The sequence below is a fragment of the Desmodus rotundus genome, chromosome 3 (genome assembly GCF_022682495.2).
Source record: "Desmodus rotundus isolate HL8 chromosome 3, HLdesRot8A.1, whole genome shotgun sequence".
Taxonomy (NCBI): Eukaryota; Metazoa; Chordata; class Mammalia; order Chiroptera; family Phyllostomidae; genus Desmodus; species Desmodus rotundus.
The window spans coordinates 198604562-198630903 of record NC_071389.1 but is presented as its reverse complement, the minus strand read 5'-3'; the positions used below and the strand labels follow the sequence as shown (position 1 = coordinate 198630903).

The following is a 26342-nucleotide window of genomic DNA, read 5'->3' as shown; positions in this document are numbered from 1 at the left end:
TGTTTGTCTTGAAAATTTATTGAGGTGGATTCCCACAGGGTGACAGGCAGAGATTTGCTGGAACGTGTTGGTGTGGAGAGCGGGCGTGTGGCGCCGAGGGGCTCACTGCCGCCAAGTCCCAGAGCTTCTCCCGGGGGGCCTGGAGGACACTCCGCCGTGGCTACAGGAACCTTATCCCAGCTCCAAACTGGACACCATCACATACCCTAGAAAAAGGGTAGAAAATCAACAGTGGGGCCAGTTCTGCTCGCCCCACCGCCTTCACAACCCCTCAAGCGTGCGCTTCTCAGAGGTGCCCCTCCGCCCCGGCCTCGGCGGCCCTCACTCACTCTTCTCCGTCACTGCCTGGGCGCTGACCCCCAGCCCACCTGCCTCACCCGCCACCAGTCTCCAGGGCCAGCACTCATTCAGACACCGGTGACAGTGCCGTTGGATCTCAGAGACTACGGTGCCACGAGCCCCTCAACATAACAGTTAGCCGACATTTCGAAACTGTCTCCGGGTCCGCAAAGGTCTGCAATCAGATCCGAGGTGCCAGCGTGAACCCTGGGGGCGCCTGTGACTGGCACACCTGTAATGAACCCCCCGCCTGCCCGCGGCCGAACTTCGGAAATGAGGAAATCCTGACGACATCGCTCAGACGCCACGAAACCCTGGTTCTGACGCCACACGCGGACTGCAGGCGAGGGCCACGCTCCAGGGTGCCGATGCCACTGCCCCCACCATTAGCATCAGCTGCGACCACGGCCATCAAAACGCCTCACTCACAGCAGGCTGCTCCCTTCCCGAAGAAACCACACTGAAATTCATCTCTGAAACGTCATTTTCAGAGTTAACAGGCACAGAGGGAAGCCTGAGAAGGTGAACCTGGACACTCTCCATCAGGACCACTGGAAAAACAGGCTGGTCTAAGGGGCTTCCAGAGCAGCAACACTGACTTCTTGGGGCACAGCGCCACCCAGTGGCCTCCAACAGCAACACAGCCACAGTGCCTGCGGGGCAGCTGCCCTCACCTCCCTCGAGTCGGAAGAACAGGAGTCTCAGGGCCTGCTGGGCCTGCGCCACGTCAGGACACGAGGGGTGGGGGGGCGCAACAGGGCAGGGGCAGGCAGCCACGCCTGCGGCCCGCTGCTATCCCGGCCCCGGGGAGGGTGGCAGGCAGCTCCCGGAATGGGTCCTCATGCCAGGGAAACACAACAAAGCCACGGCTAAAACCCACGTGCACTAAAACCTCTGTGCCGCGTGTGCTCGTGTCGCTGGACTAACATTAAACGCCGCGAGCGCGCCAGCCGCCCGTCCCGGACACAGCCGTGTGCGGTCAGTGCAGAATGAGCAGGAACAAAAGAGCTCTGGCGAGGTGGTCAGCAAGAAGAGAGGTGCCTTTCTCTTTCCCGCTGAGGGCTGAGGATGGGAGTGTTCCAGTGCGGGATGCAAGCGACACTGCGTTCTCACATTTGGGCCCTCTGGAGAGCGGGCGTGGCGGCAGCGGTGGGGTTTCCTGCTGGCTACATCTGGGCACAGAGGGAAGGCGGGTGCCAGGCCTGCCGCTGACCCGACAGCTCACACTGCGAGTCTCGTCTCCTCCGTCAGGGGCGGCCCCTGCTGCACAGGGGTGCCTGTGCGGCCGCCAGGGCAGCCAGGGTCAAGGGCCGGGTTCAGTGCCCCACACAACGTAAGCATTTGATAACCCAGAACCGACATCGCTCTCAGAAGAGACGACCCCTGCCATGGAGCGTGGCTGGTCCACAGCCTCACCTCACGGGGGTGCTGGGCACAATGCAGTGTCCGAGGCCCCCCCAGACCTGCGATCCCTGTTTGAGAAGCAGAGGCTCAGGTGGCTGTCACCTGTGTCTGACTCCCCCAGCCCGCACCTCTGCTGCTCCCTGCAAAACGCACTCGGCACCTGCGGTTACACCAGGGAGACCCACATTCACACCCGCTGTGGGAATACGGCTTTCAGAAAGCAACTCGCAAAACTAGCTTCATTTATCCGAGATTGTGAAGGTTAGGGGAGGCTTTGCTAAAAGGTTATCCAAGGCACCAACCTCGCTCCAGACAAAAGTGTCCATTTTTTCATGTTGTACTGACTCTGAAATGAGGGCACACACCCATCCGGGCCCCTCTCAGCACAGCCGCCAGGGGGCCCCACAGGACCCGTGTTGGGGGAGGGGACCTGTCCCCTAAAGGAGCCCTTTCCTTGTGAGAAGCTGGCCACACAAACGTGAAAAACAGCCACACGCACTGAGCGCGCGGACCCTGTGCGGAGTGCTGCATGTGCCTTTGCTCACTCAGTCCTCACACCTGCCAGGCAGCCCCCAGCGTTAGCGTCCGTCCTCCGGACCCGACAGCAGAGGCCCAGAGAGGCTAAGTGCCTCACCCTGGTCACACGGCCGCAGAGCGGCCTGGCTGGCTGCAGCGCTCACTTGGGCTGTGCGGCGGCACCCTCCCAGCACCGCGCTGAGTGGGGAACAGGTGCGGTGTCGGGGGAGGGGGGGACAGTCATGGCAGTGGCGTCTGCAGGCCCTGAAGGAGTGGCTCTGACACCCGGGCGCCGAGGCAGCGCTGCAGCTGGCACCAGCCTTCCGGTGCGAGGGAAGGGGGCAGAGCCTGCCGGATGGAGACCGGGAGCTGGGGGACAGGCACGGAGCCGCACCTAAGCTCTCACTCAGCGTTACTGAGAGCTTGCTGCCGTGGTCGCCCTTTAAATAGCCCATGGCCCACCACGCTGCGGTAGGAGCCGCCTGGGACAGAATTCCCTTAAGCATCAGAGCCTTGGAACCCGGCTACAACACAGACAGCACCACCATCTGGTGGCAACGTAAGTGTGGACAGAATGCCGAAGAGAAAAACACAGCCTCGAATGCCACGCAGAGAGGCAGGAAAATAAGAAGACAACACAACACTGTGGGAGACATGTCTGTGTCCCCCAAAACTCATGTGCGGAAGCCCTGACTCCCACCAGGGAGGCAGGGCCTTTGGGAGGTTAACTGAGCTAGGAGGAGGCTGTGAGAGTGGGGTCCCCATGGTGGGGTTCGCATCCTTGTCAGAAGACACTGGAGAGCTGGCTTGTCCTCTCCCTCCTCTGCTATGTGAGGACACGGCGAGAAGGCAGCCATCTGCCACCAGGGACTGGTCAGCCGGCACCCTGACCCGGCCTTCCAGCCCCCAGAGCAGTGAGAAGTTGTTTGAGCCCCAAGTCTGTCCTGTTACGGTGGCCCGAGCTGACACTACACCACACTGAACGCACGCTAGACCGACAGCACTTCGGGACTTCTTACAATCTACACCGTCACACAGAACAGCGTGAGAAGTGGAACTGACTTCTGTGACTGTGAACGGCTCCCTCTGCTATACTCGTCCAGGGGCTACTGAGCAAACCCTGCTCAGTAAAGTAACTGGTGGAGGAGGCCATGGCGGCAGGTCCCCTGTGCTGAGAGAGGCCTGGCGCTCAGCTCCGCCCTCCAACCTGGTCTGGGTCCCCCCGGGCCTGCAGAGTCACCCCCTTGCGACACCGCACTCCGGGTGCGGGAGTAACAAGGCATGGCAATCCCTCCAGCCAGACCAGCCAGACCTTGAGGGGCTCCCACTACTGGGCAACAGTAAGCGCAAGCAGTGTGTCAGTGTATGTGTGTGTGGGGGGGGTCACACCATTGTCCTCCAAACCAGATACAGAAAAACCCAGTGGAGGAAAACACACATTTTCCATCTTTTGCTAACTCTTCAAAAATCTTGACTCTCAGAGACCACCACCAATGAGATGAGATGATTAACCAAACAAAACAAAGTCAGATCACGAGACGGCGCGGTGGGGCCATGAGCACCCGGCACCTACCTGTCGCCCGCCTGCACGCCCATGGGGATGCAGTAGTTGAGCTCCAGCCGCGCAATGTTGCCCAGCCTGAGGACGACGCCCGCCCCATAGGACCAGCGGATGCACTCGGCCAGCTTTTGGATGTGAGCTCTGGGGCCCTCCCCTGAAAAGACAAAGGAGGGTGTGACCGACATGCCCGGCCCAGTCCTTCCCAGAGCGCTGTCCTCCGCGGCCCTCAGCCACGCTTAAAGCCAGGCCTAGACACTAGACAACACACGGAGTGGGAGGAGGACCAAGAGAGGCCGTGGTGCCCTCTTCACTGTCCTAGAAGCCAACCCTCTCAATGCTGCGGGCCTGGCACACTTGGTCCCTTCGCCCAGAATGGCACCCGCCCTCTCCGACCACCTGGGGAAGCCCGGCTCCAAACGTCACTTTGAGGGCCTGTCTTCTTGCAGACACCCCTCCTCCCCCTGGCTGCACACGCCCACTGTGACTCTCCCCTGGTCCCGAGCCCCCTGCAAACAGGGCCAAACCCGGCCTTGACAACAGGCAGGGAGCTGGTGCTTGAGACACGTGTGCCAAGCACAGAGGCTTTCCCTGCCAGACGGCACTCACGGCGGCTCTTCACGTGCGCCCCATTCCCTCCACCAACAACTTCGCTCTGGGCCCAGGGTCAGGCGAGGCGGGAGGAGGTTTAAGGCGCAGTCCTTGCATGTAAAGGCTCCACACGTGGACAGACAGACAGACACCTGTCTGGGGCTGTGCTTTGGACACCTAGCCCTGAGCAGCCCGGGCTTACCGTAGTTGAGGTTGCAGAGGTTCCCTGCGTTGAGGAAGAAGTGGGTTCTGAAAAGCTCTCCAAAGCCGCCCTGGCCTGGCCGGAACGGGAGCGGGGTGTACAGGTGCAGGCCGCCGGCCCAGTACGCCTCTCCGCCCAGGTAGTCTCCTAAGGGGGGGGTGGGGGGGGCGCAAATGAAATACGGCCTCACGAAGTGGCCCTGCACCATCCCCACATCGCACACGAGAGGGTGTGTGCCATGGCTACACGGCACTGGGCGCGGGCTCAGCTGCTCTGTGAGCTCCTGAGGCTGCCAGCCCCACTGGCGGTAAGCTTTCTCTTCCTGGTTTATTTCATACATCCCCCGAACCGGGAAAAAGTGCTGAGGCAGTTTAGAAAAGAATGAACCAAGAAGTCATCCCATCTGGGAAGTGCTTAAAATAAAACCAACGACCCCGTGGAAATCACTTTTCCCACGTGTGCCGATTTCCAGATCACATCCGCCAGGCAAAACGGCGAGGCCGCAGCAGAGAGACAGAGTACAGACCGTGTCCCTGTGCTTCCTGGACACGGCTGTCCCGCTGTTCATCGACAGGCGCGGTGCCTGCTGCTCACAGCGTAAGGGACCGGCGTCCCCGCTCAACCTTCAGAGGAGAGGCTACGGGGGCCAGGACTGCCCACGGAGAGCACACACCCCTTAACCGGTCACTTTAACTACCGATAGCCATGACACTAAAGTGACCAAAAACCGACAAACACCTAAATGCTTGTATTTTGTTGCAAAACACCATTTGTGAATTGTCTTAGTACCTCTGATAGGAAAGGATGAACCAGGGAAGAGAAACATGGCCACTTCCAAGACTACCTCCCGGCAAGGGCTGCTCATGCCTTCCAGACTCCAGGCCCCTGGTCCCCTCAGCTCTGAGGGCCCAGAGGAAACAAGGCCAGGACCAAGAACTGCGGTCCGCCGGGTTTGTTCTTTATTCCCCCGCAACTGCCGGCTCGTTCTGTCTGAAGGGACGACACTCACTGCAGAAAACCTGACACACACAGGGAAGGAGGAGAGTAGAAAACCTGGCCTTTCTACATTCGGAGATAACCAGCTGACCCCCCGGCGTGTGTCGTCCGGTGACTGAGAGCGAACAGGAGAATAAAGCGTGAGCCGTTTCCCACGGACAGCGAGCTTTCGGGCCGCCTCCCTCAGGTCATGTGTCGTGCGCACTTTCCTCCAGCGCTTTTCCTTCCGTGAGACAGTGACGCTGGCGCCTGAATGACCACGCGTGCGCACCGCCACGGACCCATCTGGTCCTTGTCTGTTGCCATATTGGTGTCCGACGTCCAGATGGTGGATGTTCACCTGGGGCGTGTTTCCTCGTACACGCGCCCTGAGCACACAGCTCAGGAACTTCCCCACTCGAGCACGCCACACACTGAGCACCCAGGTGGAGAAACAGGTGTGTACGGCCCCCACGAGGGCCCTGCCCTCCGGACCCACACCCACCACCCACACGGGGCGGGAACACTGCCTGCAGTCGCCGCACAGACGGGGGGCTGCCAGGCCCCTCGCACACGTGGAGCACACGGCGCGCGTCCTCTGGGCCTGCTCCCACCGCCACTCAGCCGGCGGCTGTGGCCCATGCACCCTCAGTGCTGTGTGGCATTCCCGCCGTTCCCACAGGCCTGCTTACTGTCGATGGGCGTTTGCGTTTCCGGTTTCGGGGGGGGGGGGGGCACTGTTAAGAGCCTGTGTGTGTGTGTATGTGTGTGTGTGTGTGTATGTCTTAGGCCCTTGATACATAGTGCCAAGTTGTGTTCCTGAAAAGTTACAACTTACAGTCTTGCCCATAGAATTGATAGCTAATTAAGTGGAATCTCATTGTGTTTGAATTCCCAGGCCAGTGCAAGACTCCTAAACCTTCACAGAATCACTATATATGTGCTTCTAATGAAAAAAGAAACTATCCATAAATTGTTGTTTTTAAAGAAAATGGCAACTGATAAAACTCTAAAAATAAATGAAAATAATCTATATTTTGTGCAAATCATTATTTATGAAAACATCAGATTGAGGTAAGAAAGATATGGAAAAACTGGGGCAGAATACTTTACACCAGAGTAACTGCACGAATTTCAGGGATGTGTCTGAAGTTTGCCACAACAGGTGGAGAGACCGACGCAACGTCCAGAGCAGGAGGGGCTCCTGCGGCCGGGGCCTCCTCGCCCCCGGGCGCGGCCAGGGCACGCCTGCCGCAGAGCAGCACAAGGCCACCGAACACTCAGAACCCCTCGGATCTGGCGCGCCCGCACCTGAAACGCTACATGACGACGTACGCACTGTGCAGGAGCACGAGGACTCAGTAGGTTGCTCACTGATATATTGCTTTACAATCGTAAGGGGAAAAATCGGTCTACGTGTCTAAAACCTGGGACTTGGTTTTAAAAGGTTTTTACTGTGGCAATAAGATAAAATATGCAACTGTTACAGGAGTGGGTACCGGGAATGTTGGGGGATCACTTCGTAGTTGTCTAACTACTACGCTGTATACCCAAAACTAACGTAAAATAATGAAAAAACGACACAGTTTTTCTCTCTGACTCACTGCTGGTGGGAACGCAGAATGGCACAGTCCTTTTGGGACACAGTCTGCCAGATTCCTGCAAATGATTCGGCGACCGTGCTCCTCGGCGTTTCTCTAAATGGACTGGAACCTACGTCCGAACAAAAGCCTGCACGTGAACATCTCTCGCAGCTTTACTCCGAGTTGCCAAAACTGGGTGCCCTGAAACTAACCAAGGTGTCCTTTCAGAGCTGAACGCACATGCTGTGGTGTATCGAGATGTTACTACATTCTTACACGGAATGTCACCTGGCGAAAAACGCGCCTGAGCTCTAAGGAGACTGGGAGGAACACTAAACGCAGTCCCGCAGTCCGAGAGGCCACGCGCTGTGGGCTCCAGCTGTCTGCCCGTCTGCACAAGGCAACACTATGGACACAGTAGGAAGCTCGGGGGTTGCCAGGACTGAACTGGGGGTGGGAGGGATGCGTAGGTGGAGCGTGCTGGACTTTGGGGTAAAAGTGAGGTGACACTTCTGCACGACACCACAGGGGTAGCTACGTGCCACTATGCACTGACAGACCCATGGGGTGGCCCCAGCGTGCACTATGGATGGAGCTGGTGACTGCGCATCGGCACTGGCTCGGCGACAATGACAAGTGTAGCCCAGCCATGAGAGATGCCAGCGACGGGGGCCACCAGGGAGCCCTGTGCTTTCTGCTCAAGTCTTCCACAAACCTGACACCACTCTCAAAAACGACATCCGGGAGTTTTTTAAGGTATAGTACGCCAACAAGAGAAGATGCACCGCCATTCCTATGAAAAGCCCCTCCTGGTGGAGACGCAGGCTGCGCAGCGGCAGGCGCACAAACCCGGGCAAACACAGAGCTACACCTCCAGCCACCAGGACGCCTGCTCAGGCCGTCACCCGGTGGCGGGACCACAGGTCACCAGCATGCACTTTTCCCTTGATATGTTTCTACAATTCCCTTGACAGGTGCTTTCCCAGGCCTGCTGTGTGGCAGACGCTGTGCAAGCTGCTGACTCCACAGCGGCAATTTAAACAAACACACCCTCCCAAGCTGAGATGCGGGCCCGTGGGGAGACAGACCTTCGCTCTGCGGCCCGACGCTGTGCATGCTGAAGCCGCGCACGCTCGTGGGTCCCCCAAGGTAAAACCTGGAACAGAAGGGCAGGCATCAGCGGGAAGCCATCGGGGACAGTCTCGCGACACAGGTGCCTGCAGAGTGAGCCCCCGGGTCTGGGCTGCGTGCGGAAAGATGTCAGACAGGATGCACAGGGGAACGGTCGACTTCGTTAGTCTCCTCTGGTTCTTTTCCACACTCACACCGTCCTCTTCACAACGGCTGTGTTTGAGTTTAACTGCCTCCCTACTGGCAGTTTACCAACAATGCTACAATGGACATCTTTGTGCATAAATCTCCGTATATGTCCAAACATTTTTGTACTTTATATTCATGAAAGTGAAACTGTTAGGTCCCAGAGTTTAGAAATTAAAAAACTTTATACTTCCAAACAGCCACCTAAAAATGCTGAACTAGTTTAGGCTAAAACATTTTAATGCATGCCAGGCTAAAGAAGGAGTTTCTTGCCCTGCAGAACAATCACGAGTGTTTCACAGCTCCACCCCCTGCTGGCAGGAGCATGAATTGCGGCCAACTTCTGAAAAGCAGCACCCCCCCAGCTCCACCGCCCCCCCCACCCCCGCCCCCACAAACTGTCCCTGGGCTTTAGAGACCTAACTCCACGTGAAAGCAAAATGAACACAATTACTGACAAAACTGCGTCCTCACAGTGCTATTTATGTGTAAATAGAGAAGCACCGAAATGCTGCTTAGGAAAAATTTCTCCTGACTTGGGGAACGGTTTGCTCTTCCATGTCTTTAAACCTTTCAGAAAGCAGGAAGAACACAAGCCTGTACACGGAACCCCACACACCAACAACTCAGCAGAGGCGTGTGTAGAAATTGTGACGCGCGCACACAGACACACATCCACGGCACAGACAGAACAGACGACGTCCCAAACGTTAGCTCCGCTCATCGCTGCGGACTATTGTTTTACTTCCTTCAGTGTTTCTGTACTTTCATATTCCTGCAACTGTGCATGAACTGTATTCTTTCATACTAAAAAAAGGAGGACACAAATTATTTAATAAAGTTAACTCCATCTCCCAAACAGGCAAAAATATTAGGCGTGAGGTATGCTGGGTGTTTTGAAACTAACTTAAACATTAACACTAACATGAATTTTGAAACATTTACTCTCCTAGAAAAACTTCTCTAAACTATCTTACAAGGAGCCAACCAGAAAGAGCCAAAGGAAAACATCTCAACAACCCATCACCCGCTCATCGGGGCTCACCTACCAGCCCGGGCTGGTGCGGCTCGGCTGCGGGCCAGGTCCCCAGTTACGGGCGTGCAAGAGGCAACCAGTCCATGTTTCTCTCACACATCAATGTTTCTCTCCCTCTCTTTCTCCCTCCCTCTCCTCTCTCTAAAAATAAATAAACAATAAATCTTTATCATTACTCACCTATCAGCAATACTTGATGGTTTATCACCAATGGGTACCAGCATTCCACCCCAGACAGAAGCTGAAAAAACCTATTGAAATAAAAACGAGCAGCCGTTTCTGTCTGGTGTTTCGCTCTTCGCCGCGAGCATCAGCAGACAGAAAACACAGGGCCTGGTCCCCGGCTACCAGCTGTGCACCTGAAGCTGCAGAGCTGGGCCGGGGCACAGCCCACAGGAAAGCGGCAGCTGGTGCAGCTGGAGAACCACAGCTGTAACTAAGTGCTTCGCGGATACTTTAAACACCTGCAACTCCCAATGTCAGAGGAAGACTCCACAACACAAGCAAGAGGCAAGCCAAATCCCGAGCAGGGCCCACTTCCACTCCCTCACTGCGGGACAGCCACGCCTGATGGGAGGGGGACGGGCCCAGGAGGGAGTCTGCGTCACCAAGACCCTCTGACTTGGCCTCAAAAGGATGGTGGATTGAGGGCGTGTGGCCCCAGGTGACAGAGGCAGAGACACATGGCTCCCAGCCCGCGCTCAGAGACAGCCCCTCACTAGCAGGCCACTCACTCCCCACTCCCAGGAGAGTCAGGAGAAAGGAAACCCCTGGAAATGACAGTGGGGAGAGCAGAGGCACGCCTCCCTACCAGCCCCCGACCCCGGGTGACAAAGGGGCAGGGCGCACGCTTGCAGGCCTGTGATCTGCTGTGAGTGGGTCCCGCTCCCTCTTAAAGAGAACTGTCACCCCCTCTCCCCAGAGAGCCTGTGACCCCGGCGAAGTTTAACGAGCGAGCACTGCGGCGCCGAGCACCAGGGCTTCAGACGCTCAGGACCCAAGGTCCCCAAAACAAGGGATGAGCGTGCAGGTGCCGGCATGCCGGCCAGATACTCACGGAATCAAGTACAAGTTGTTTATTCAACTGAAGCTCAAAGTCTTCTTTTATGAAGTTCACGTCCCCTCCAGTGTAGCCAGCCAGCTCCTGCAGAGAGAGGCCACTATCAGAGAGGAGCAGCAGACCCACCGCTCAGGTTCTAGAACAGCCTCATGGCGGCGACCATTCACTGTCGCTGTTTGGCCTTCTTCGAAAAGCCACAGACCCCTCCGCCTGCTGGCAGCCGCGCCCTGCCTGTTCTCAATGGGGCCAGGGGCCCAGCCAAGACACAGACCACCAAGTGTCCTGAGGAGCCGCGGAGCACGTCGGTCCCAAGTGTGACGGGAGAATGCAGGCGACACGGACACTCTACCACGGAGCTCGCAGTGGGTGACGTGGCTTGTGTCGCCCAATCAGTGCTTGAAAAAACCCCACCAGCCTTTCACACTCTGGCGCACTGCGTATAAACACCCGAACTCCAGCTGCTCCTCTGACTCCGAGACGGGCCAGACCCGTGCGGAGCCTCGGAGCTCCACGCAGCCCGGCCACCCGGCCCAGTCCGGCCCCCCTGCCTGGAGTTCTGTCACTGGAAACCGCTCACACCACAGCACGATGCTCCCCTGGCCCAGGCAGGGGCACCGCAGAGGCCAGAAGGCTACGCTCACTCTGCAGCTGGCGAGGGCAGAAGACTGAGCCCTGGGAGAGGACCGACACCCTCATAAGCCGTTCTGGAACGATGTTTACAATCAGAAGAAGTTGTTCAATGTGGAAAACGGGCCTCCCGATCCCCCGGGCTCCCAAGCGCGCAAGTGTGCAGGGGAAGGAACGCTACCTGGTTAACTTTAAGCAACGCGCCCCTCTTGGGTAAGATAGAAGAGTTCCGGGAGTCGATGACCATGGCGTGCTGCAAGAAATAGGCGCCGCGTGGTCAGCTCAGACGGGGCTGTGAAATGGCGACGCCCACCGAGCACTAACGGTGTGCCAGGCTGCGCACCGAGCCCTCCCGAACCTGCACGGAACCCCCGTGAGGAAGGCAGGAGCACCGCCCCGTGCCCCGCACGAGGGACCTGAGAGTGGGACAAACACTCCTCGTTCGCCAGATGCCACCTGTGCCCCCCACCGCCAGGCCCGTTCTCGTGGGGAGCTCCACGGGGGTCAGCCCCACAGCACACACCTGTTTCCGCTACCACCACTGTTATTTAGAAACAGCAACAGGCAGCGCCCACAAATTCACCAAGTGACCAGGCTCACCGCTTTTGCCACCCCATCTGTGACACATCTCAGTCCACCCCGATGCTGGCGATGGCTGCATCCCAACCCACACCGCGGCACGCCTCCCCACACTCACTCACACAAGCAGAGTCCTTACCGAAAGTGACGACTTCAGCGAGTGGCCGCTCTCCTGTCGGACGGCGAAGGACGCTGTCCTGGCGAGGCAGCCCAGCTCTCGCCACACGCCCTCCCACTTGAGGGTGTGGCTGGTCTTCCATATGGGAAACTGCGAGCACAAGGGGTGGTCAACCCTTCTGTGCTCTACGGTGGGACAGCGCCCAGACAGGCCTTAGGATGGGGCACCCGTAAGTCGTCCACCAGTGAAATACTTAAGGGTAACCAATGAAATACAGAGGGAGAGAAGGGGAGAGAGCGGGGGAAGGAGGTGGGGCAGCAGGGGACCATGGTCAAATGGAACACTGAGCCCGTGGCGGCTGCCCTGGGCCAGGAGACAGCTCCCGGGGCTGAAAGCTGCGTGCACCTTTGTCACCGACAGGCTTCCTTTCCACCCAGACAGACCATCTGGCACATACCCCGCCCCACCCTCCTAGCCCTCCCTGAAGCCAGGTTGGTTGAACCGGGTGCCCCAGGTGTCCCCATCAGCCCCCAGGGAGGAGTGAGGAGACGAGTCACAGTGGCGTGAAGAGCACCCTTCCTGCAGCCAGAGGCCTGAGCCACGGGAGCTCCTGGGCCCCGGCAGGTGGGACGGCCGGCCTTCGAGCTCTAGCACAGGTGCTGCTTAGTGGCCTCGGCAGGGCAGCGATGACATGACTCTCCCAAGGGAGCCAGGTCACTGCGCCCTTCCAGTGCCAGCCCCACGCTGGCACTCTCTGTAGCCCATGGCCTTCAAGGACTTCAAACCCAGACCCCCATCCACTTTCAGTGCGAGAACTTGGGGGCCCCACCTTGACACGCTTCCCATCAACCCCCAACCCAGGCAGCATGCCAGGGGCTGCGGGAGAAGATGGAAGGAGGGCAGCCATGTCCACCTGCCTTCCCTGCATTCAGGGCCACCTGAGACCAGCTCGGCCACAAACGCCCACAGAGGGCGCAGAGCGGGGTGGAGCCCCTTCGGCCCTATCGGGCAGCTCTGCACAGGAAAACCGCTGCACCCAGAGACACAGCTCCTGTCTCTGGGTCACAGTTAGGAGGACGAGGTGGGCCAGGCGACGCCATCTTGTTTGTGCAGTGAGGCCCTAGTTCATGTCCAAGGTCCTCACAGCACCAAGGACAAGGAGTAGGACACAGGCCTCTCCCCCAGGGCTCGTCCCTCAACCCCAGGGATGCCAGCGTCCGGCACTGCGGCTCCGCATCCTTCTGCCCCCCACCTGGACCCTTCTCCTCCCCTAAGAATCTACTCTGTGAGTGAGGCTTGGAGAAGAGACACAAAAGGACACGGGAGGACGAGGGAGAGCCCTCCCGCACTGCTGGCGGCCAGAGGCCCGCTGGAGGAGGGACTGGGAGCGGCGTCAGCTGGGTGGCCCCTTCTGCGCCCCAGCACGGGGCAGAAGGATGTCCGAGAGTTGCTCCCCTCAGGCCAGCACAGGGGCCACGTGCAGAACCGGAAATGAATCACAAACGCGCACGCCTACACCCTGAGCTCTGTCCGCCTGGTCTACTGAGTTTCCCTGGCCTGGGTCTGCAGGGCGAGAAGCGTGAGTGACTCGTGTGTCCAGTGCCCCCAGGTGCCAGGTGAGGCCCAGGCGGTGACCTCAGGGCTTCAGTGCGGTTCTCAGACCAGAATCGGCGGGGTGAGGTGGGGAACTCAAACCGTGTCCCACAGTGGGTTCCGGAGACACGGACTCAGCAGGGCAGGTGGGGTCCAGGGACGGGCGTCTCTGACCGGTGCCGGGCAGGCCAGTGCTGCTGGTCTGAGGACCACGCTGGGCGAGCTAGCGGCACAGGAGAGGGACAGGGACATGTGCACAGAGGAGGGAGAGAGCAGGGCTCACTGCAAAGCCAGAATGGCCTAAGGACTTAAGTCCCTTTGTTGCACTCGGTCGGGTCCTGCTAGCAGTAAACTAGAGCGAGAACCAGAGACCGCGCTTCCCGTGACCGGAGTGGTGCTGCGGGCTGTCCGAAGGTGACCCGCTGATCTCGGGAGGAAGGACAGGCAAGTGGCTCACTGGAATTCGGAGCTCAGAGGAAACCAGCAGGTCAGGGAAGCTGCCTGGTAGCTACTAGCCACACCCTGCCCGGGGGCTAGGCCCAGGAACCAGGCCCAGGAACCAGCCCCAGCCAGGAGGGGGAGGGTGGAGGGCGACCCAGCAACGATGCTGGGGGCGCCACTACCCTGCCTCTCCCGGTGATGGGCCCCTGAGGGGTCACTGCTCTCCCCGGCCAGCCCCTGTTGCTGTCTTTGGGAATCCAGTAAAGAGGCACTGGGCCCTCCCTCGGGCACGGACGGCGGACGGCGGGAGCACTACTCACACTGTATTCCGCCGAGATGCCCCGGTCCGTCTCCCGAAGTGAGCTCCACGGGAACTGCCCGGTGACTTTGTACAAGTTCACAGAGAAGCTAGGAGGCAACGGGACAGAGCTTTACCCGCCGAGACAGGGACCACAACCACACACACTCAAAGGAACAGACGGAAAAATGCACTTCGGGGTTCTTCAGGAGGGACCCCGTGGCATGTGGAACACAGCCCGAGCGTCAGCCGACTCGCTGCAGCTCCTTTCCCCAACAAGCAGCCCCTCTAACTTCGAACCGGGGCCCTGTGTCCCAGGGTCTGTTTGGCTTCCTACTTTCTTTGGAAGTTCCCAGGCTGTGGTTTGAAGAAGGACAGGCCGTAAGAAGTTTCTTTCGTTCCGTAGGAAAACTGGAACGTCACCTTCTCCGCACGGCCTAGAAGATTAGGGAGCTTGAGGCCAAGCACCTGGGAGGGAGAGAGTGGGGCTTTAAAAGGAAGGGATGACAACTTTTTGAGAAAGACGAGGCTGGCGGAGGGATCCCGAGAAACAGGACAAACAACGGGGACTGCAGAACTGGCAGGACCACCTGCCTCCACTTTCGCTCTGTAAGACCTGTCTTTGCTGAGCGTGTGCCCTACGCTCCCCCCACCCTCTAACCAACCCGAGGGGCCGGCCCACCTGTACTGCACTGCGAGGCTCCCGGAAACCAGCCGCGGGTTTGGGGCTCGGGGGAATTGGAACAAGAAACCTAACACGAACACTCCCCAAACCGTCCCTAATTCACCACTGATGTAACACTGGTTTTGAACAATGCAAAGCGCACGACGATGGACTCTAGGACGACTAACGAGAGCCGCGGCCATCTCACCCGCAAAGGGCGAAGGGCGAGGTGCGTGGCAGGGCCTGGCCCTGCTGCCCGTCTCAGAAGGCAGGCACATGTGTGAGCCCGTCGCTGCAGCCCCCCTGCGAGGCAGCAAGGGCCCGAGCCGTACCATGCTGCCCTCGTTGTTCCCGACCATGGTGTTGTAACTGCCCGTCAGCCTCCTCAGCTCGGTGACTTCGAAGGTCACGTCTAGCCCATTCGGGAGGGCGTCGTCACCTAGGGAAGGGGCAAACACTCCACAGTAAGGCCGACAGAATGGCACTGTCAGGTCCGGTCCCACTGCTACGAAGCAGTGTGAAGGCTCGGTTTGTTTTACAGACTCCTTCGCAAACCCCAGCCTCTATTTTCGAGTTCAAGAACGCTGCCACCCACGGTCATCCCCACCTCTACTGCAAAGCACCCGAGCCCGGCTTCGGCAGTAGAGGATCTCGGAAAACAGGCTCCGCTACAAGGAGACAGGCACGGCAGCGCCGCTGGCTGAGCACACAGGGTTTGCTTCCGACCTCCTACCGGGGGGACCTTGACGCTACCTGGGGTCTCAACTCAATGACATTAAAATGTGGAATTCTCGTGACAAGAGGGACTGTGATAACCCTGAAAGAGAAGCAAGAGCTGAGATATAAACATAAGAAGTGATTATTTTGCTCCTCGTTCAAGCTGGGGGCGTGGTGCCTGTAGGATGATTAAGGCCTGAACCCAGTGCAGCTGCCTCGTCAGCCCCCGAGGGCCCTGGGGTGCCAGGGAGCAGGGCTGAGCTCCCAGGCCGTGGGCCTGACCCCAGATGGACAGGAGACATGTCGGGAGCTGTCAAACGCACAGAGGACCCCGCCCTGGCTCCCAAATACTGATCCAGGTGGTCAGGGTCCAGTCTTGGCACCGTCTTTTTACTTTTTTCTAAATCAATAGATTTTAGCATTTAAAGCAGTTTCAGGTTCATTGAAAAACAAAACAAAGTAGCTTCCCCACCTCCTCACACACATTGCCTGTTACTAACATCTTGCATTGGTGTGGTCGTGGCTACAGCTGACCCGATAGTCAGACGGTGCTTTTCAGGACGGTGTGGTCTGCACTGGGGTTCACTCTTACTGTTGTCCGTTCTGGGGGTGGGGGGCGGCATCATCACTGACTCACACAGCCTCGCTGCCCTAACCCACTGTTTCCTAACAGCACCCGGCAATTCCAGTGTGCAGCTGGGTGACCACGCACGCATCCCACTCACAGCAGACAGGAGGGCATGAAAGCCAATGCCGCCGCCACCAAGACCTGCCACCCTGAGCAGCACTCCAGGGCGGCACTGGGGCCTTCCCCTGCTCCCTCGTTTGCCCTGGGGCACGCTGTTAAACTTCCTAGCCTGTTTCCTTAGCTGAAAATTGTTCTTTCTAACAGAATAACAGTGTCCGGGTTCCCCTGAGATTCATCTGAGTCATGGACACAGACCCTTAGAGTGGAGCGTGGCGCGACTGTCGTGGTGAGGGCGCAGCGACGGCTGGCTGACTCCCTGCAGTCAGCCAGTGGGGCTCCAACTGTGCCAGACTGCTGGCCACGCCCCGGGCCAGGGCAGTGCCGCTGCGCTGGGACCATAGTGCCCAGCCCCCCTGCACTAGGCTGAGCTCGTCCGGGTTGGTGGGGTCAGAGGGGAGTGCTGTGCACACCACCGGGACAGGTGCTCAAGGGAGGGGCGAGCCCTTTCCCCCTTCCCGACGCCGCAATGAGACGTGGATGCTGAACGGTGCTTGGCCATCTCAGGGACCAGGGGATGCTGGGGATGCTGAAGTGACAAGACACCAAGGGAAAACCACACCAGCCCCAGACCGTCTCCCACAGCAAACCAGCAAATGAACAAAAACTAAAACAGAACGCTGACCCGTAGCGCCCTCCTCTTTCAAAAGCACGCGTTCAGATGGGGTCCACAAGGGCCCCTCCGACACCTGCTGGGACGGGCACCCCAAGTGTTGCCTGGCTTCTGCCCCCGGGCCCTTCTCAGACCCCTGGCGCCATCCGGGGGTTCAGAGGACAGTATCTTCCAAGCGCGCCCGCTGTCCCCGGGCCTGACACACAAACCCAGCTCCCCTGGGACTGCTGACTACCGAGGCCGGGCCTCCTCTGCCGGGACGCGCACACTGCTTCTGTGACCCGGGGGCGGGTGGGGAGGGACACCACGGAGACAAGACACGACACACGGCACGTACCTTGGCACGTGTCGATCAAAACATCCACTTGTTTAAATATCCCCAGACGAAGCAGTTTTTCACGGGCTTCGTGAGATTTCCGCATCACCTGTGAGGCAGGAAAGCCAGAGAATTTGTCTCTCCAAGGTTTGGAAACAGGAACAGGGGCCTGTGCCTGGGCTGGCGGTCACCGTTGCGTGCTGACTGGTCCCTGGGAGGAGAGTGCCACTCGGACCAGACATGCAAGAGAAGGGACAGAGCACTGAGGGGCAACAACAAGCCCACTCAGAGAGCAGAACGCAGAGCTGTAACGTAATCCCTTCTGTGTGCGCAAGCAAACAGACGAACCCAATTAAAAAGCACACTGCCGGGCAGGCTTTCCCAGCAAGAATCACGACCGCGGGCTAACCGTTATGTCTGGAGAAAAGGAAACTCCCGGGTCGGCACCCATATGCGTCTCTAAGTTGTCCGAACTTCCTAACCACCACACTGCTTTCGCTCCTTCTCGCCGTCCAGAGCGGTCCTCTCCACCACCAGGAGGCCTCCCTGCCAGAGGGATGGGGGGGTGGGGTGGGTAAGGGACTCAGGGAGCTGAGAGGGGAGGACCCTGTGTCGGAGCAGAGTGTGGGGTTTGTCCCTCAGGAACAGGGGTGAGACCGCAGAGCTTTCGGTGGCAGGGAAACAGTGGAGTGTCTGCAGGACAGGAGCTGACCGTGTGGGCGAACGTGGGGGAGGGAGGAAGTGGACACGGAGTGGGCAGAAGGGATCCCATGCAGGCCTGGCAGCTGAGGGCGGCTGGACATGCCCAGGGCATGGTGTCCGAGGGGAGGACAAACACACAGTTCGGAGGCAGGAGCCCAAGGACAGCCACGGGCTGGGGGGGACGAGGAGTCCAGTTTCCCGCTCAGGGTGGAGGCATTTGCGGTGACCCCCCAAGGAAATGCTGAGTGGGCGGTTGCACACTCAGGGCTGAAGTTCAGCGGAGAGGAAATGTGTGGAAATTAGGGTGAGGAGCCCTCCGCAGAGGCTGCAGCTGAAACCAGGGACACAGATGAGCTCACCCAGGGGACCGATCCTCATGGGAACCAACACTTCAGGGGGGTTGCAGGGAAAGGGACTGAGAACAGGCCTCAGATGAACATGACAAGGCGGGAAGCCGCCCAGGAGAGTGTAGGACCCACGGAGACCGAGGGAAAGGTGGTGTCGAGCGAGGAGGGGTCGCACAGACATGTTCCAAAGGCAGCAAAGCAGGAAAACAAATTCAGCGTGACAGCTGTCATTTTCAGTATGCAAGACGCTTCTTAATAAAGGCCCAACAACCCAATGGAAAACAAAGTCATCAACAGAGAATTCGCAGAAGAGAAATGTGAATGGCCAAGACATGGAAAGGCTTCATCTCATTCATAATTAAAAGGTGTGAATTAGCCCTGGCTGGTGTGGCTCAGTGGATTGAGCACTGGCCTATGAACCAGAGGGTCACTGGTTCAATTCCCCGTCAAGGCACACGCCTGGGTTGCAGGCCAGGTCCCCACTGGGGGAGGCGGGGGCGTGTGTGAGGCAACCACACACTGATGTTTCTCCCCCTCCCTTCCCCTCTCTAAAAATAAATAAAATAAAAATCTTTAAAAAAATAAAAGGTGCAAATTGGAACAAAGAAGATAGTGTTCTTCACCTAATAGGCAGGCAGGAGTTTTTAAAGTGTGTTACCACCCGATGCTGCGAAACAGACCGTCTCCTATCCTGCTGCTGCTGGAGCTGTGGGCTGGGGGTCTCGCGGGGCAACATGGCGCACGTGCTGAGAGCGCAGAGTGCCCGCCCTCTGGCCGGCAGTGCCGCCTGCAGCAGCCGACCCCGGGGTGTGCCGGGTGTGCCGTCACAAGGACACTGAGGCGCTCACCACAGTGTTGCTCCTAGGAATGGAAAGCTCCGCCTACGTCACAGGTGGCAAACACAAGGCCCGAGGGCCAAGCCCTCCCGTAACTGTTAAGGAGTAGTTACATTTACACAGTCCTGAAACTACGTTCCGCCCTCTGAAGGCAGCCACGAGGCTGATGTGGCCCCTGGTGAAATGAGTGTGACACCCCTCATCTACGCGAATGCCCGTCCACAGGAAACTGTCCCGTGAGAAGGAAAGCGCGCAGGGAGGTACCGTGCAGGCGGTACGCGCCAATGTGAGAAGATCTCCACGACGATCAGTAACGCCCACCACGAAAGGCGCAGGAGGAATGTGGGGAACGGGACCGCTGTTCACGGGCCTGGCATGTTCCTGCCCATGTGCCATGTTCCTGGGAGGACAGGCAGGAAGCCCTGGGCCCGGCTTTCTCTAAGGGTGGGCGGGCCCAGGCGGGCCACACCATTGTGTTGTTTTATGCTGGTTTTTAAACTCTGCTTGTGTATTAATCTTTTTATAGCAATACTAACTTCTAGAAGTGGGGGTGGTCAAGCACTGTCGAAAGGTCAAGTAAAAGGAGGCGTAAAAGGAGCCGCTGGCCCAGGCAACGAGGAAGCTGGGGGTGACCCTGCCTGGAACGCGAGTGTGGCTCTAGGACACAGAGGACAGGAAGTAGACGATGCCACCCAGGGAAGAGACTGGAGAAATGGAACACAGGCCCAAGGGGAAGCACCCGAGTGCCACCCCATGAGGCCAAAGGGCCCTGAAGGAGACAGTGCAGGGGAGTGCCAGGCCAGGTGCTGGGAGCAGGCAGCGCTGGGCACGGGCAGGATTGCCAATGCTGGGGCGGCTGTAAACGCAGGGAGGGACCAGCCTTGGACAAGGGGGCAGACACTCCTTCCCAGGGATGAGGGCAAATGCAGTCTTATGTAAGTCTGTGGAAGGCGCCCGGGGAACGGGGGGGTTAGGCGTGGGGCACCAACGCTCCCTTCGGGGCACAGGCGAGGCCAACAGCGCAGAGGCTGGGACGGGGCACGTGGCGGGGTGTGGACACGGGAGAGTCACAGCATTTTCAGAAGGGAGTGGAAAAGATGCCAAGCAGAGAAAATACTTGCCTCAATAAGGTTTTTAGCCTTAAAAACATCTCCGATTTCGTACATGATGATATCATCTTTAGTCCTTCCGAGCCCATCGAAGTGGACGTGCTGAACCACCACCTGGAAGTGAGGAGAGGAGAGGCCGCCGAGTGAGACGCAGGCACCAGGGCGAGGACAGACGTCTGCAATTACTGTCGAGGATGTTTTTTCAAGTTTAACAATCCACACTTCTTAACCCCAGACTTCATTCTATTTATTTTCACACCTTTTCAAACAACTGGTGACTCGAACTTACCCTTTGCTGGGTCTGTACTTCCTGTGAACAAGGCCGTGAAGTCTCCGTGCCCAGATGACCAGGGGCCACGTCCGCCCTAAACCCAGCAGCGCAGAGGCCCCTGCACGTGCTCCCCAGCGTGCCCCCCCAGCGCCGGCCCGGGACGCTGACTGAAACCCGACTTCACATTGCGGGCATCTCGCCCGAGATCTCGTGCGGCCGGCACAGCGCGGAGAGTGCTGGCTCGGAACCCCCCGCCTCTGCCTCCTCGCCGGACAGTCAGCTCTTCAAGAGTGGGAGCTGCTTCTCGCTCACCGCCGTTCCCGTAAACGCCACTTCGCACAGCGAATGTGCAGAGGTTTAACTGGTTCGAGAAAAATGCCCGATCGCCTGTGGGACAGGGGTTACTCCGAACCCAGGATACAGCAGTGAACGAAACACAGATTCCTGCCTCAAAGGGGCTCATGTTTTAGGGCGGGGAGGAAGAGGCGACGCGTATGATAAAGTGGGTGGCAGCGAGTAACGGGGAAGTGAGGCCGAGACACCGGAAGCACAAGGGAACGTGTGCCTCCCGGCGACTGCAACGCACACGGAGGCGTCTTGGTGTAGGGTTAGTGAAGACGTGCTCACGTTTCTTCAGCTGTCTTCAGTTTTAAAAACAGTAAAGTTCAAGAAATGTTCCCCTCAAGACCCAAGGTCTTTTTTCTGGGAGCAGGGAACAGACTATAAACGTAAACGTAATCTGAGTCTTTGAGATGCCTTTTTAATGACATGAATACAAAATGTGTTGTCGAAACTTCCCACATAAATAATCAAGGGAAAACTACTTTTCTAAAACCATTTTAACTATTAAAACACTATTTTTCTAAGTTACTGGCCTTCCTACAATGCAGTTGGCTACACACTCCTCTCCAATGAAGTCAGAGACACAGGTCAAGCCCCTCCCCTTTCCCTCGAGGGTTCCGGGAGTCAGTGTTTCCAGTACCAACCACAGGGTCCGGCAGAAGTCACGCCTGCTTGAGTGTGGTTGGTAGGGCGATACCTAATATGGGCGTAATAACTGCTAGTTTCGATGTGTACATTACACCTGAACTGTCCCATGTGCTCGAGTGACACTGTTGTGTCACAGAATTGCATGCGTATGATTTTGTAATGAAAGATTTTGTAATTTACAAAAGTGGTGTTATTTGTGCCGGACCCTGTATCTCAAGCCCTTCAACAGAATACTTACATCTTTGTTTTCGAGAATTTCCTGTTTAGCTTCAGGTTCAACTTCAACAAATTCAGCTTCTTCTCCTAATCCTCCAAACTCAGGCCCACTGGCTGGAAGAGGCTCCAAACTCTGAAAGGGAGGGAGGAACCATGGATGAACGAACTGGTAACGTACAAAGAACCGGAATCTTAGTTTTGTCTGCAGATGGTGCTCCAGAAACTCAGTACCACGGCTCCCTCTGGTAAGTGGAGGTGGGGGTTGGGGTGGGGGGCCAAGGGCATCAGCTGCTGTTGAAGTTCAAGTCTCATGTTGGTGGTAGGGTCCTCGGTGTCCGGTGTATTATCAATAAATAAAACAAAGATGAATTTTCAAGTAACTGAAAGGGTCGGGCATGAACCTACAATGACTGTGTCCCGAACCGAGGATTATGGCTAATGCAGTTCTGTATATCTGAGGCCCCTTCGAAAATGAAAATAATTTAAAAATAAGATGTCACAAAGACATATATCAGGGAAAAGAAAAAAATTTGCTTTTCTGTCGTTAGAGAAAGTATCTTAATTTTTTGAAACAAAATTGGATACATTGTAGAACAAGTAATCACGCATGCTGGCATCCCAAATCACTACAATACGTTGCCCCGGACCCCAGTTGATTTGTTTTGGTTCCGAAAGTCTCATTCACACTAAGAGCAAACTGCCTGGACAATGGGTCAGGAAGAGGTCGCTTTCTTCGATCTCAACTGCCATCAGCTCAAAAGCACTAAAGCATCTTCTGAACACGGCCTCCACGGGCTGTGCCTGGTTGGTCCTTTCGGGGAGACATGGTAGTGTGCACGAGATGCGTATAATATCACGTATTACACACCTGCTTGCCTAGCCACAGGGATTCCCAGACACTCCTGGAACGGATTCAGAAGGTCTCATGTGGCACCAGGTAACTGTACAAACACGCAAGTCTGGGGAAAACCAGGCTGACTACTTATCTGGCGGCCTCCTTGCTCCACCAGTCCTCTACAGAGAAGCACTTCTGAGTGCAGAGGCCTGTCAGACACCTGCGGCACGCAGAGCAAGGGGGACTCTGGACCGCGGTCACCCTCCCCCTGAAATACTCGACAGCCTCTCGTCAGCACCCCCCCTGCAGCATCTCTGGTCCCTGGCGAGGTAGCGACCTGGCAGCACCGTGTCCTCTCCCCCATCCCTGCCCTGAAAGACCCGGGTGACCCTCAGAAGTGCCTACCGGTTAGAACCCAGCCAGATCTCTTCGCGGGGCACACAAGGAACTCCACAAGGCCCACGTGTACTCCCCGACGCCCACATTCCTGTTTGGGCACCCCGTGTTCTCTCTGCGAGAAATAACTCCCCCCTAAGCAGCTTAAAGGGCCACCTTAAATGGCATCTCCTCTGTGCGCCGTCCCTGGCTTCTTCGGGTAGAATCAGTCCCTCCTTCAGAGGGACACCTGGACATCAGGAGTTTATGAGCACCCCTTCTTCGTCGTATTTTTACCTGCCCTGGTACGTCAGAAGTACTCAAATACTTGTGAAATGGGTCACTGAGTGGATTTTTTTCTTTTGCATATTTAATAAATGTTCGCCGAGTACCTGGTGCTCTCTGAGCCTCGGGCTGAGAGCAGGGGACGCCGCAGGGGCCGCACAGACCGAGGCCCTGCCTCGCGGCGCTTGGGGTGGAAAAGGGAAGACGACGCTAGGCAAAGAATACATCATTCACTTCACATCCTTTCACTTTTGGTGTGGAACATTTAAAAAACGGAATCATCACTCTATTTCTCAAACATATTAACAAATTAAAATAGTAACTTTCCCCCGCGCCATTTCGCAAGGGTGTTCTCTGTTTGAGCTTGCACAGTGCAAGACGTGGGCCAAACCTGTGCCAACCGCATGCAGAGTGTGTGCTCTGGTTATGAACATACGCACATGTGCGTCCCATTTACTCTGAATGTTAAACAAATATGCTCTGTCCCGGCAAAGCTTATATTCCACTATGTTTTAACAAATCCACTAAGATTCCTACAACTTCAAAGCATGAAATGAGAATCACTAAACACCTGCCAGACCCATTTGCGTTCTTTGTTCTGAAATTCGGCTGCAGGAGATGCTGTCTCCACGAGTTACGTCAAAGCTTGATGTCCTACCAACTATCTCACCTACTCACCAAGTACTAGGAACCTGCTATGTCACAAGCACTTACAAGGTCCTCATCCTCGTAGAATTTATATTCCAGTGTCTGAAAGAGTAGGCAGAGTATTAAGTATTTGGAGAAATAAATTAAAATAAATATCTGGATCTAGCCTCTCGCCTTTAAGCTGGTCAGTCTATATCAGCCAGTCAAGTTTTACTGCCCACCATGTGCCAGGCACAGTGCAAAGCTGTGTTAACTACAGGGATAGGGCATGAAATAAATTTAGTGAGTTATGAACAGCGATATAGTGATATAGACTAGAATCAAATGGAACATATTAAAAATAACAGGTATTAATGGTAAATATTGTTTCACAAAACTTTTGTTTCATGTTTGCAAGAGGGTACTGGACAGAGAACATAAAAATGTTTTCCTACTGGGAGTCTTGACCAGAAAGTTCACACAACACTGGCTACTGGAATAGAAAGGTCAAACACATTAACACATTTAATTAACACATTTAAATTTAAATTAACACATTTCCTGTTACCACATTAATGAAAGGAGCAGCAATCTTAGCACCAAAGGAGCTCAACAGAAGCAGACTTTAAAAAATTTTTTTTCTGTATTTCTAGCCCCTGCAACAGTGCCGGGCACAGAGCAGCCCACTAGAGTCAGTATCACTAGAACAAATGATTGCTTACTTTGCTCAAGATGCTACAAAAGATGCAAGCCAAGTAAGATGCAGTTCCTACTTGTAACATCTAGAAACTGAGAATCTAAAAGGATGAGACAAAAATGGAAACAGAGATAAAACAGGGCACCAGGGGGAATATGTCGGGGACGTGAGCAGCACAACCACAGGAGAGGAGGTACGGGGAGGTCTAGCCGGAACTCAGGACTGAGTTCTAAAAGACCGGAACAGCTACTGTTGCGACAGCTACTGAGGGCTGTGGGCGGATGCTGGAAGAGGGAACGGGGTGCAACAGTCCCTCTAGAGTGTGTCAGAAAAGCAGCGGTGTTTCATTTGAATGAAAGATCTGTGAAGTCCTACTCCAGACCCGAGGCTGAGAAGTCTGGGCTACATATTTTGGAAGACGGTGGGAAACGCCTGGGAACTTGTGAGCAGGGCAAGCGAAACAACCCCAGTTGCGGCAGGGGAGATGTTTTCGGGGCTGGGACTCGGGAGATCTGAGTTTTGGAACATTCTGAGGCTCTAACACTGTGCCCTTGGACAAAATATTCCTTCTCGGGCCCTCAGTGAAGATGACGATCAAGATCAGTTTGGCAAGCAGTTAGCTCGAGCCACGAACAAAGTAAGTACTTAATATTCACTGTTTTCCAATTCTCGCAACAGCCTGGTGAGTAGGTACTACTACCGCCTCCACTTGAAAAGGTGGAACTAAAGCACTGGAGGCTCCGTCTTGGACGGTAACAAATAGAACGGACTCCTAGATGGGTCTGGGTTGCAAGTCTTCAAAGGACACTTGCTGCTCCAGGAGGTTAGCGTGACTCCGGCAGCGGCGGATCGGGAGACTAAGAAAAGCGACCGGCGAGGAGACGCCCGAAACCGCTGAAGGTAGAGAAGTCAAGACAAGAGGAGGAAAACTTAATACTCTGCTCCAGGACATCACGGGAACTTCGCTACTCCACTCAGGGCCATTGCCTCACTGAGTGACCTTGGGCGAGTCACGCCCCTCCTCTGAGTGTCAGTTTCCTGCTCCGAGGTCTGCGGGACGAGCTGGTGGCGTCCTTACGGCCTCCGCGCCCCGCGCCCTCGGAGTCCCCTGGCCAGAGGACCCCTGGGCGGAGCCGCGAGAGCGTCGCCACGCGGTGCCCTCCCAGAGGTCACACAGCCCGCTGGGCCTCTTACCCGGGCGTGCACCGTCCCCATGTTTCCCTCTCCGACCGCCGCCTCGCAGAGCAGCCCGCGTCCAACCCAGGATCGGCTGGTGAGGGCAGAGGGCGGGGCCGCGATGGCGGAGCTACCGGTCAGCGCACCACCTACAAGCCACCGGCCGCGGCGCGCTGGGGGCGGCCATGATGTCCCTCCTTAGCCCCGCCCCCTGTCTCACGATGCTTTAGTTCATTGGCCCTTTAAGAGCCTGTAACCCGGATGTTCATGTGGATGCCGGGCAGCCCTGAGGCTTGAAGAAGGCGCAAGCGCAGAGCACCCTATGATGACTGCGAAGCTGCTGACAGTGAGAGCACGGTTCTGCGTGGGTCTATGCTAGTATCGGATGTACGGAGTTGCCTCCGGGAAGGAGCACACCATCTTCACCCAGGTGTCGCCCTTAATCCTCCTGGTACCCCGGCCCAGTGGGTGATGTGTTGTCCCCATGCTCAAGCGAAGCGCCGAGGCTCCCCACACCGTGCATGTAGCCCTAGCCTCAGCCAGCGTCGGAGCTTCACGAATCCGACTGTCGCGCTGTGCCCCTC

The 26342-nt window shown here is 56.8% G+C and overlaps 1 protein-coding gene across 1 annotated transcript; it reads right to left on the bottom strand.

Annotated features, from left to right (window-relative positions):
• On the bottom strand, positions 1–25958 carry SAMM50 (SAMM50 sorting and assembly machinery component). Its single transcript, XM_045186892.3, has 15 exons — positions 25777–25958; positions 21786–21896; positions 20299–20400; positions 17314–17401; positions 15234–15340; positions 14575–14705; positions 14260–14347; positions 11927–12055; positions 11390–11461; positions 10579–10665; positions 9702–9772; positions 8257–8324; positions 4611–4757; positions 3833–3974; positions 1–206 (listed from the first exon to the last, which is right to left on the bottom strand). The coding sequence occupies exons 1-15, from the start codon at positions 25795–25797 to the stop codon at positions 161–163; spliced, it is 1410 nt and encodes a 469-aa protein (XP_045042827.2). The 5' UTR covers positions 25798–25958; the 3' UTR covers positions 1–160.
• Between the last annotated feature and the right edge of the window lie 384 nt (positions 25959–26342).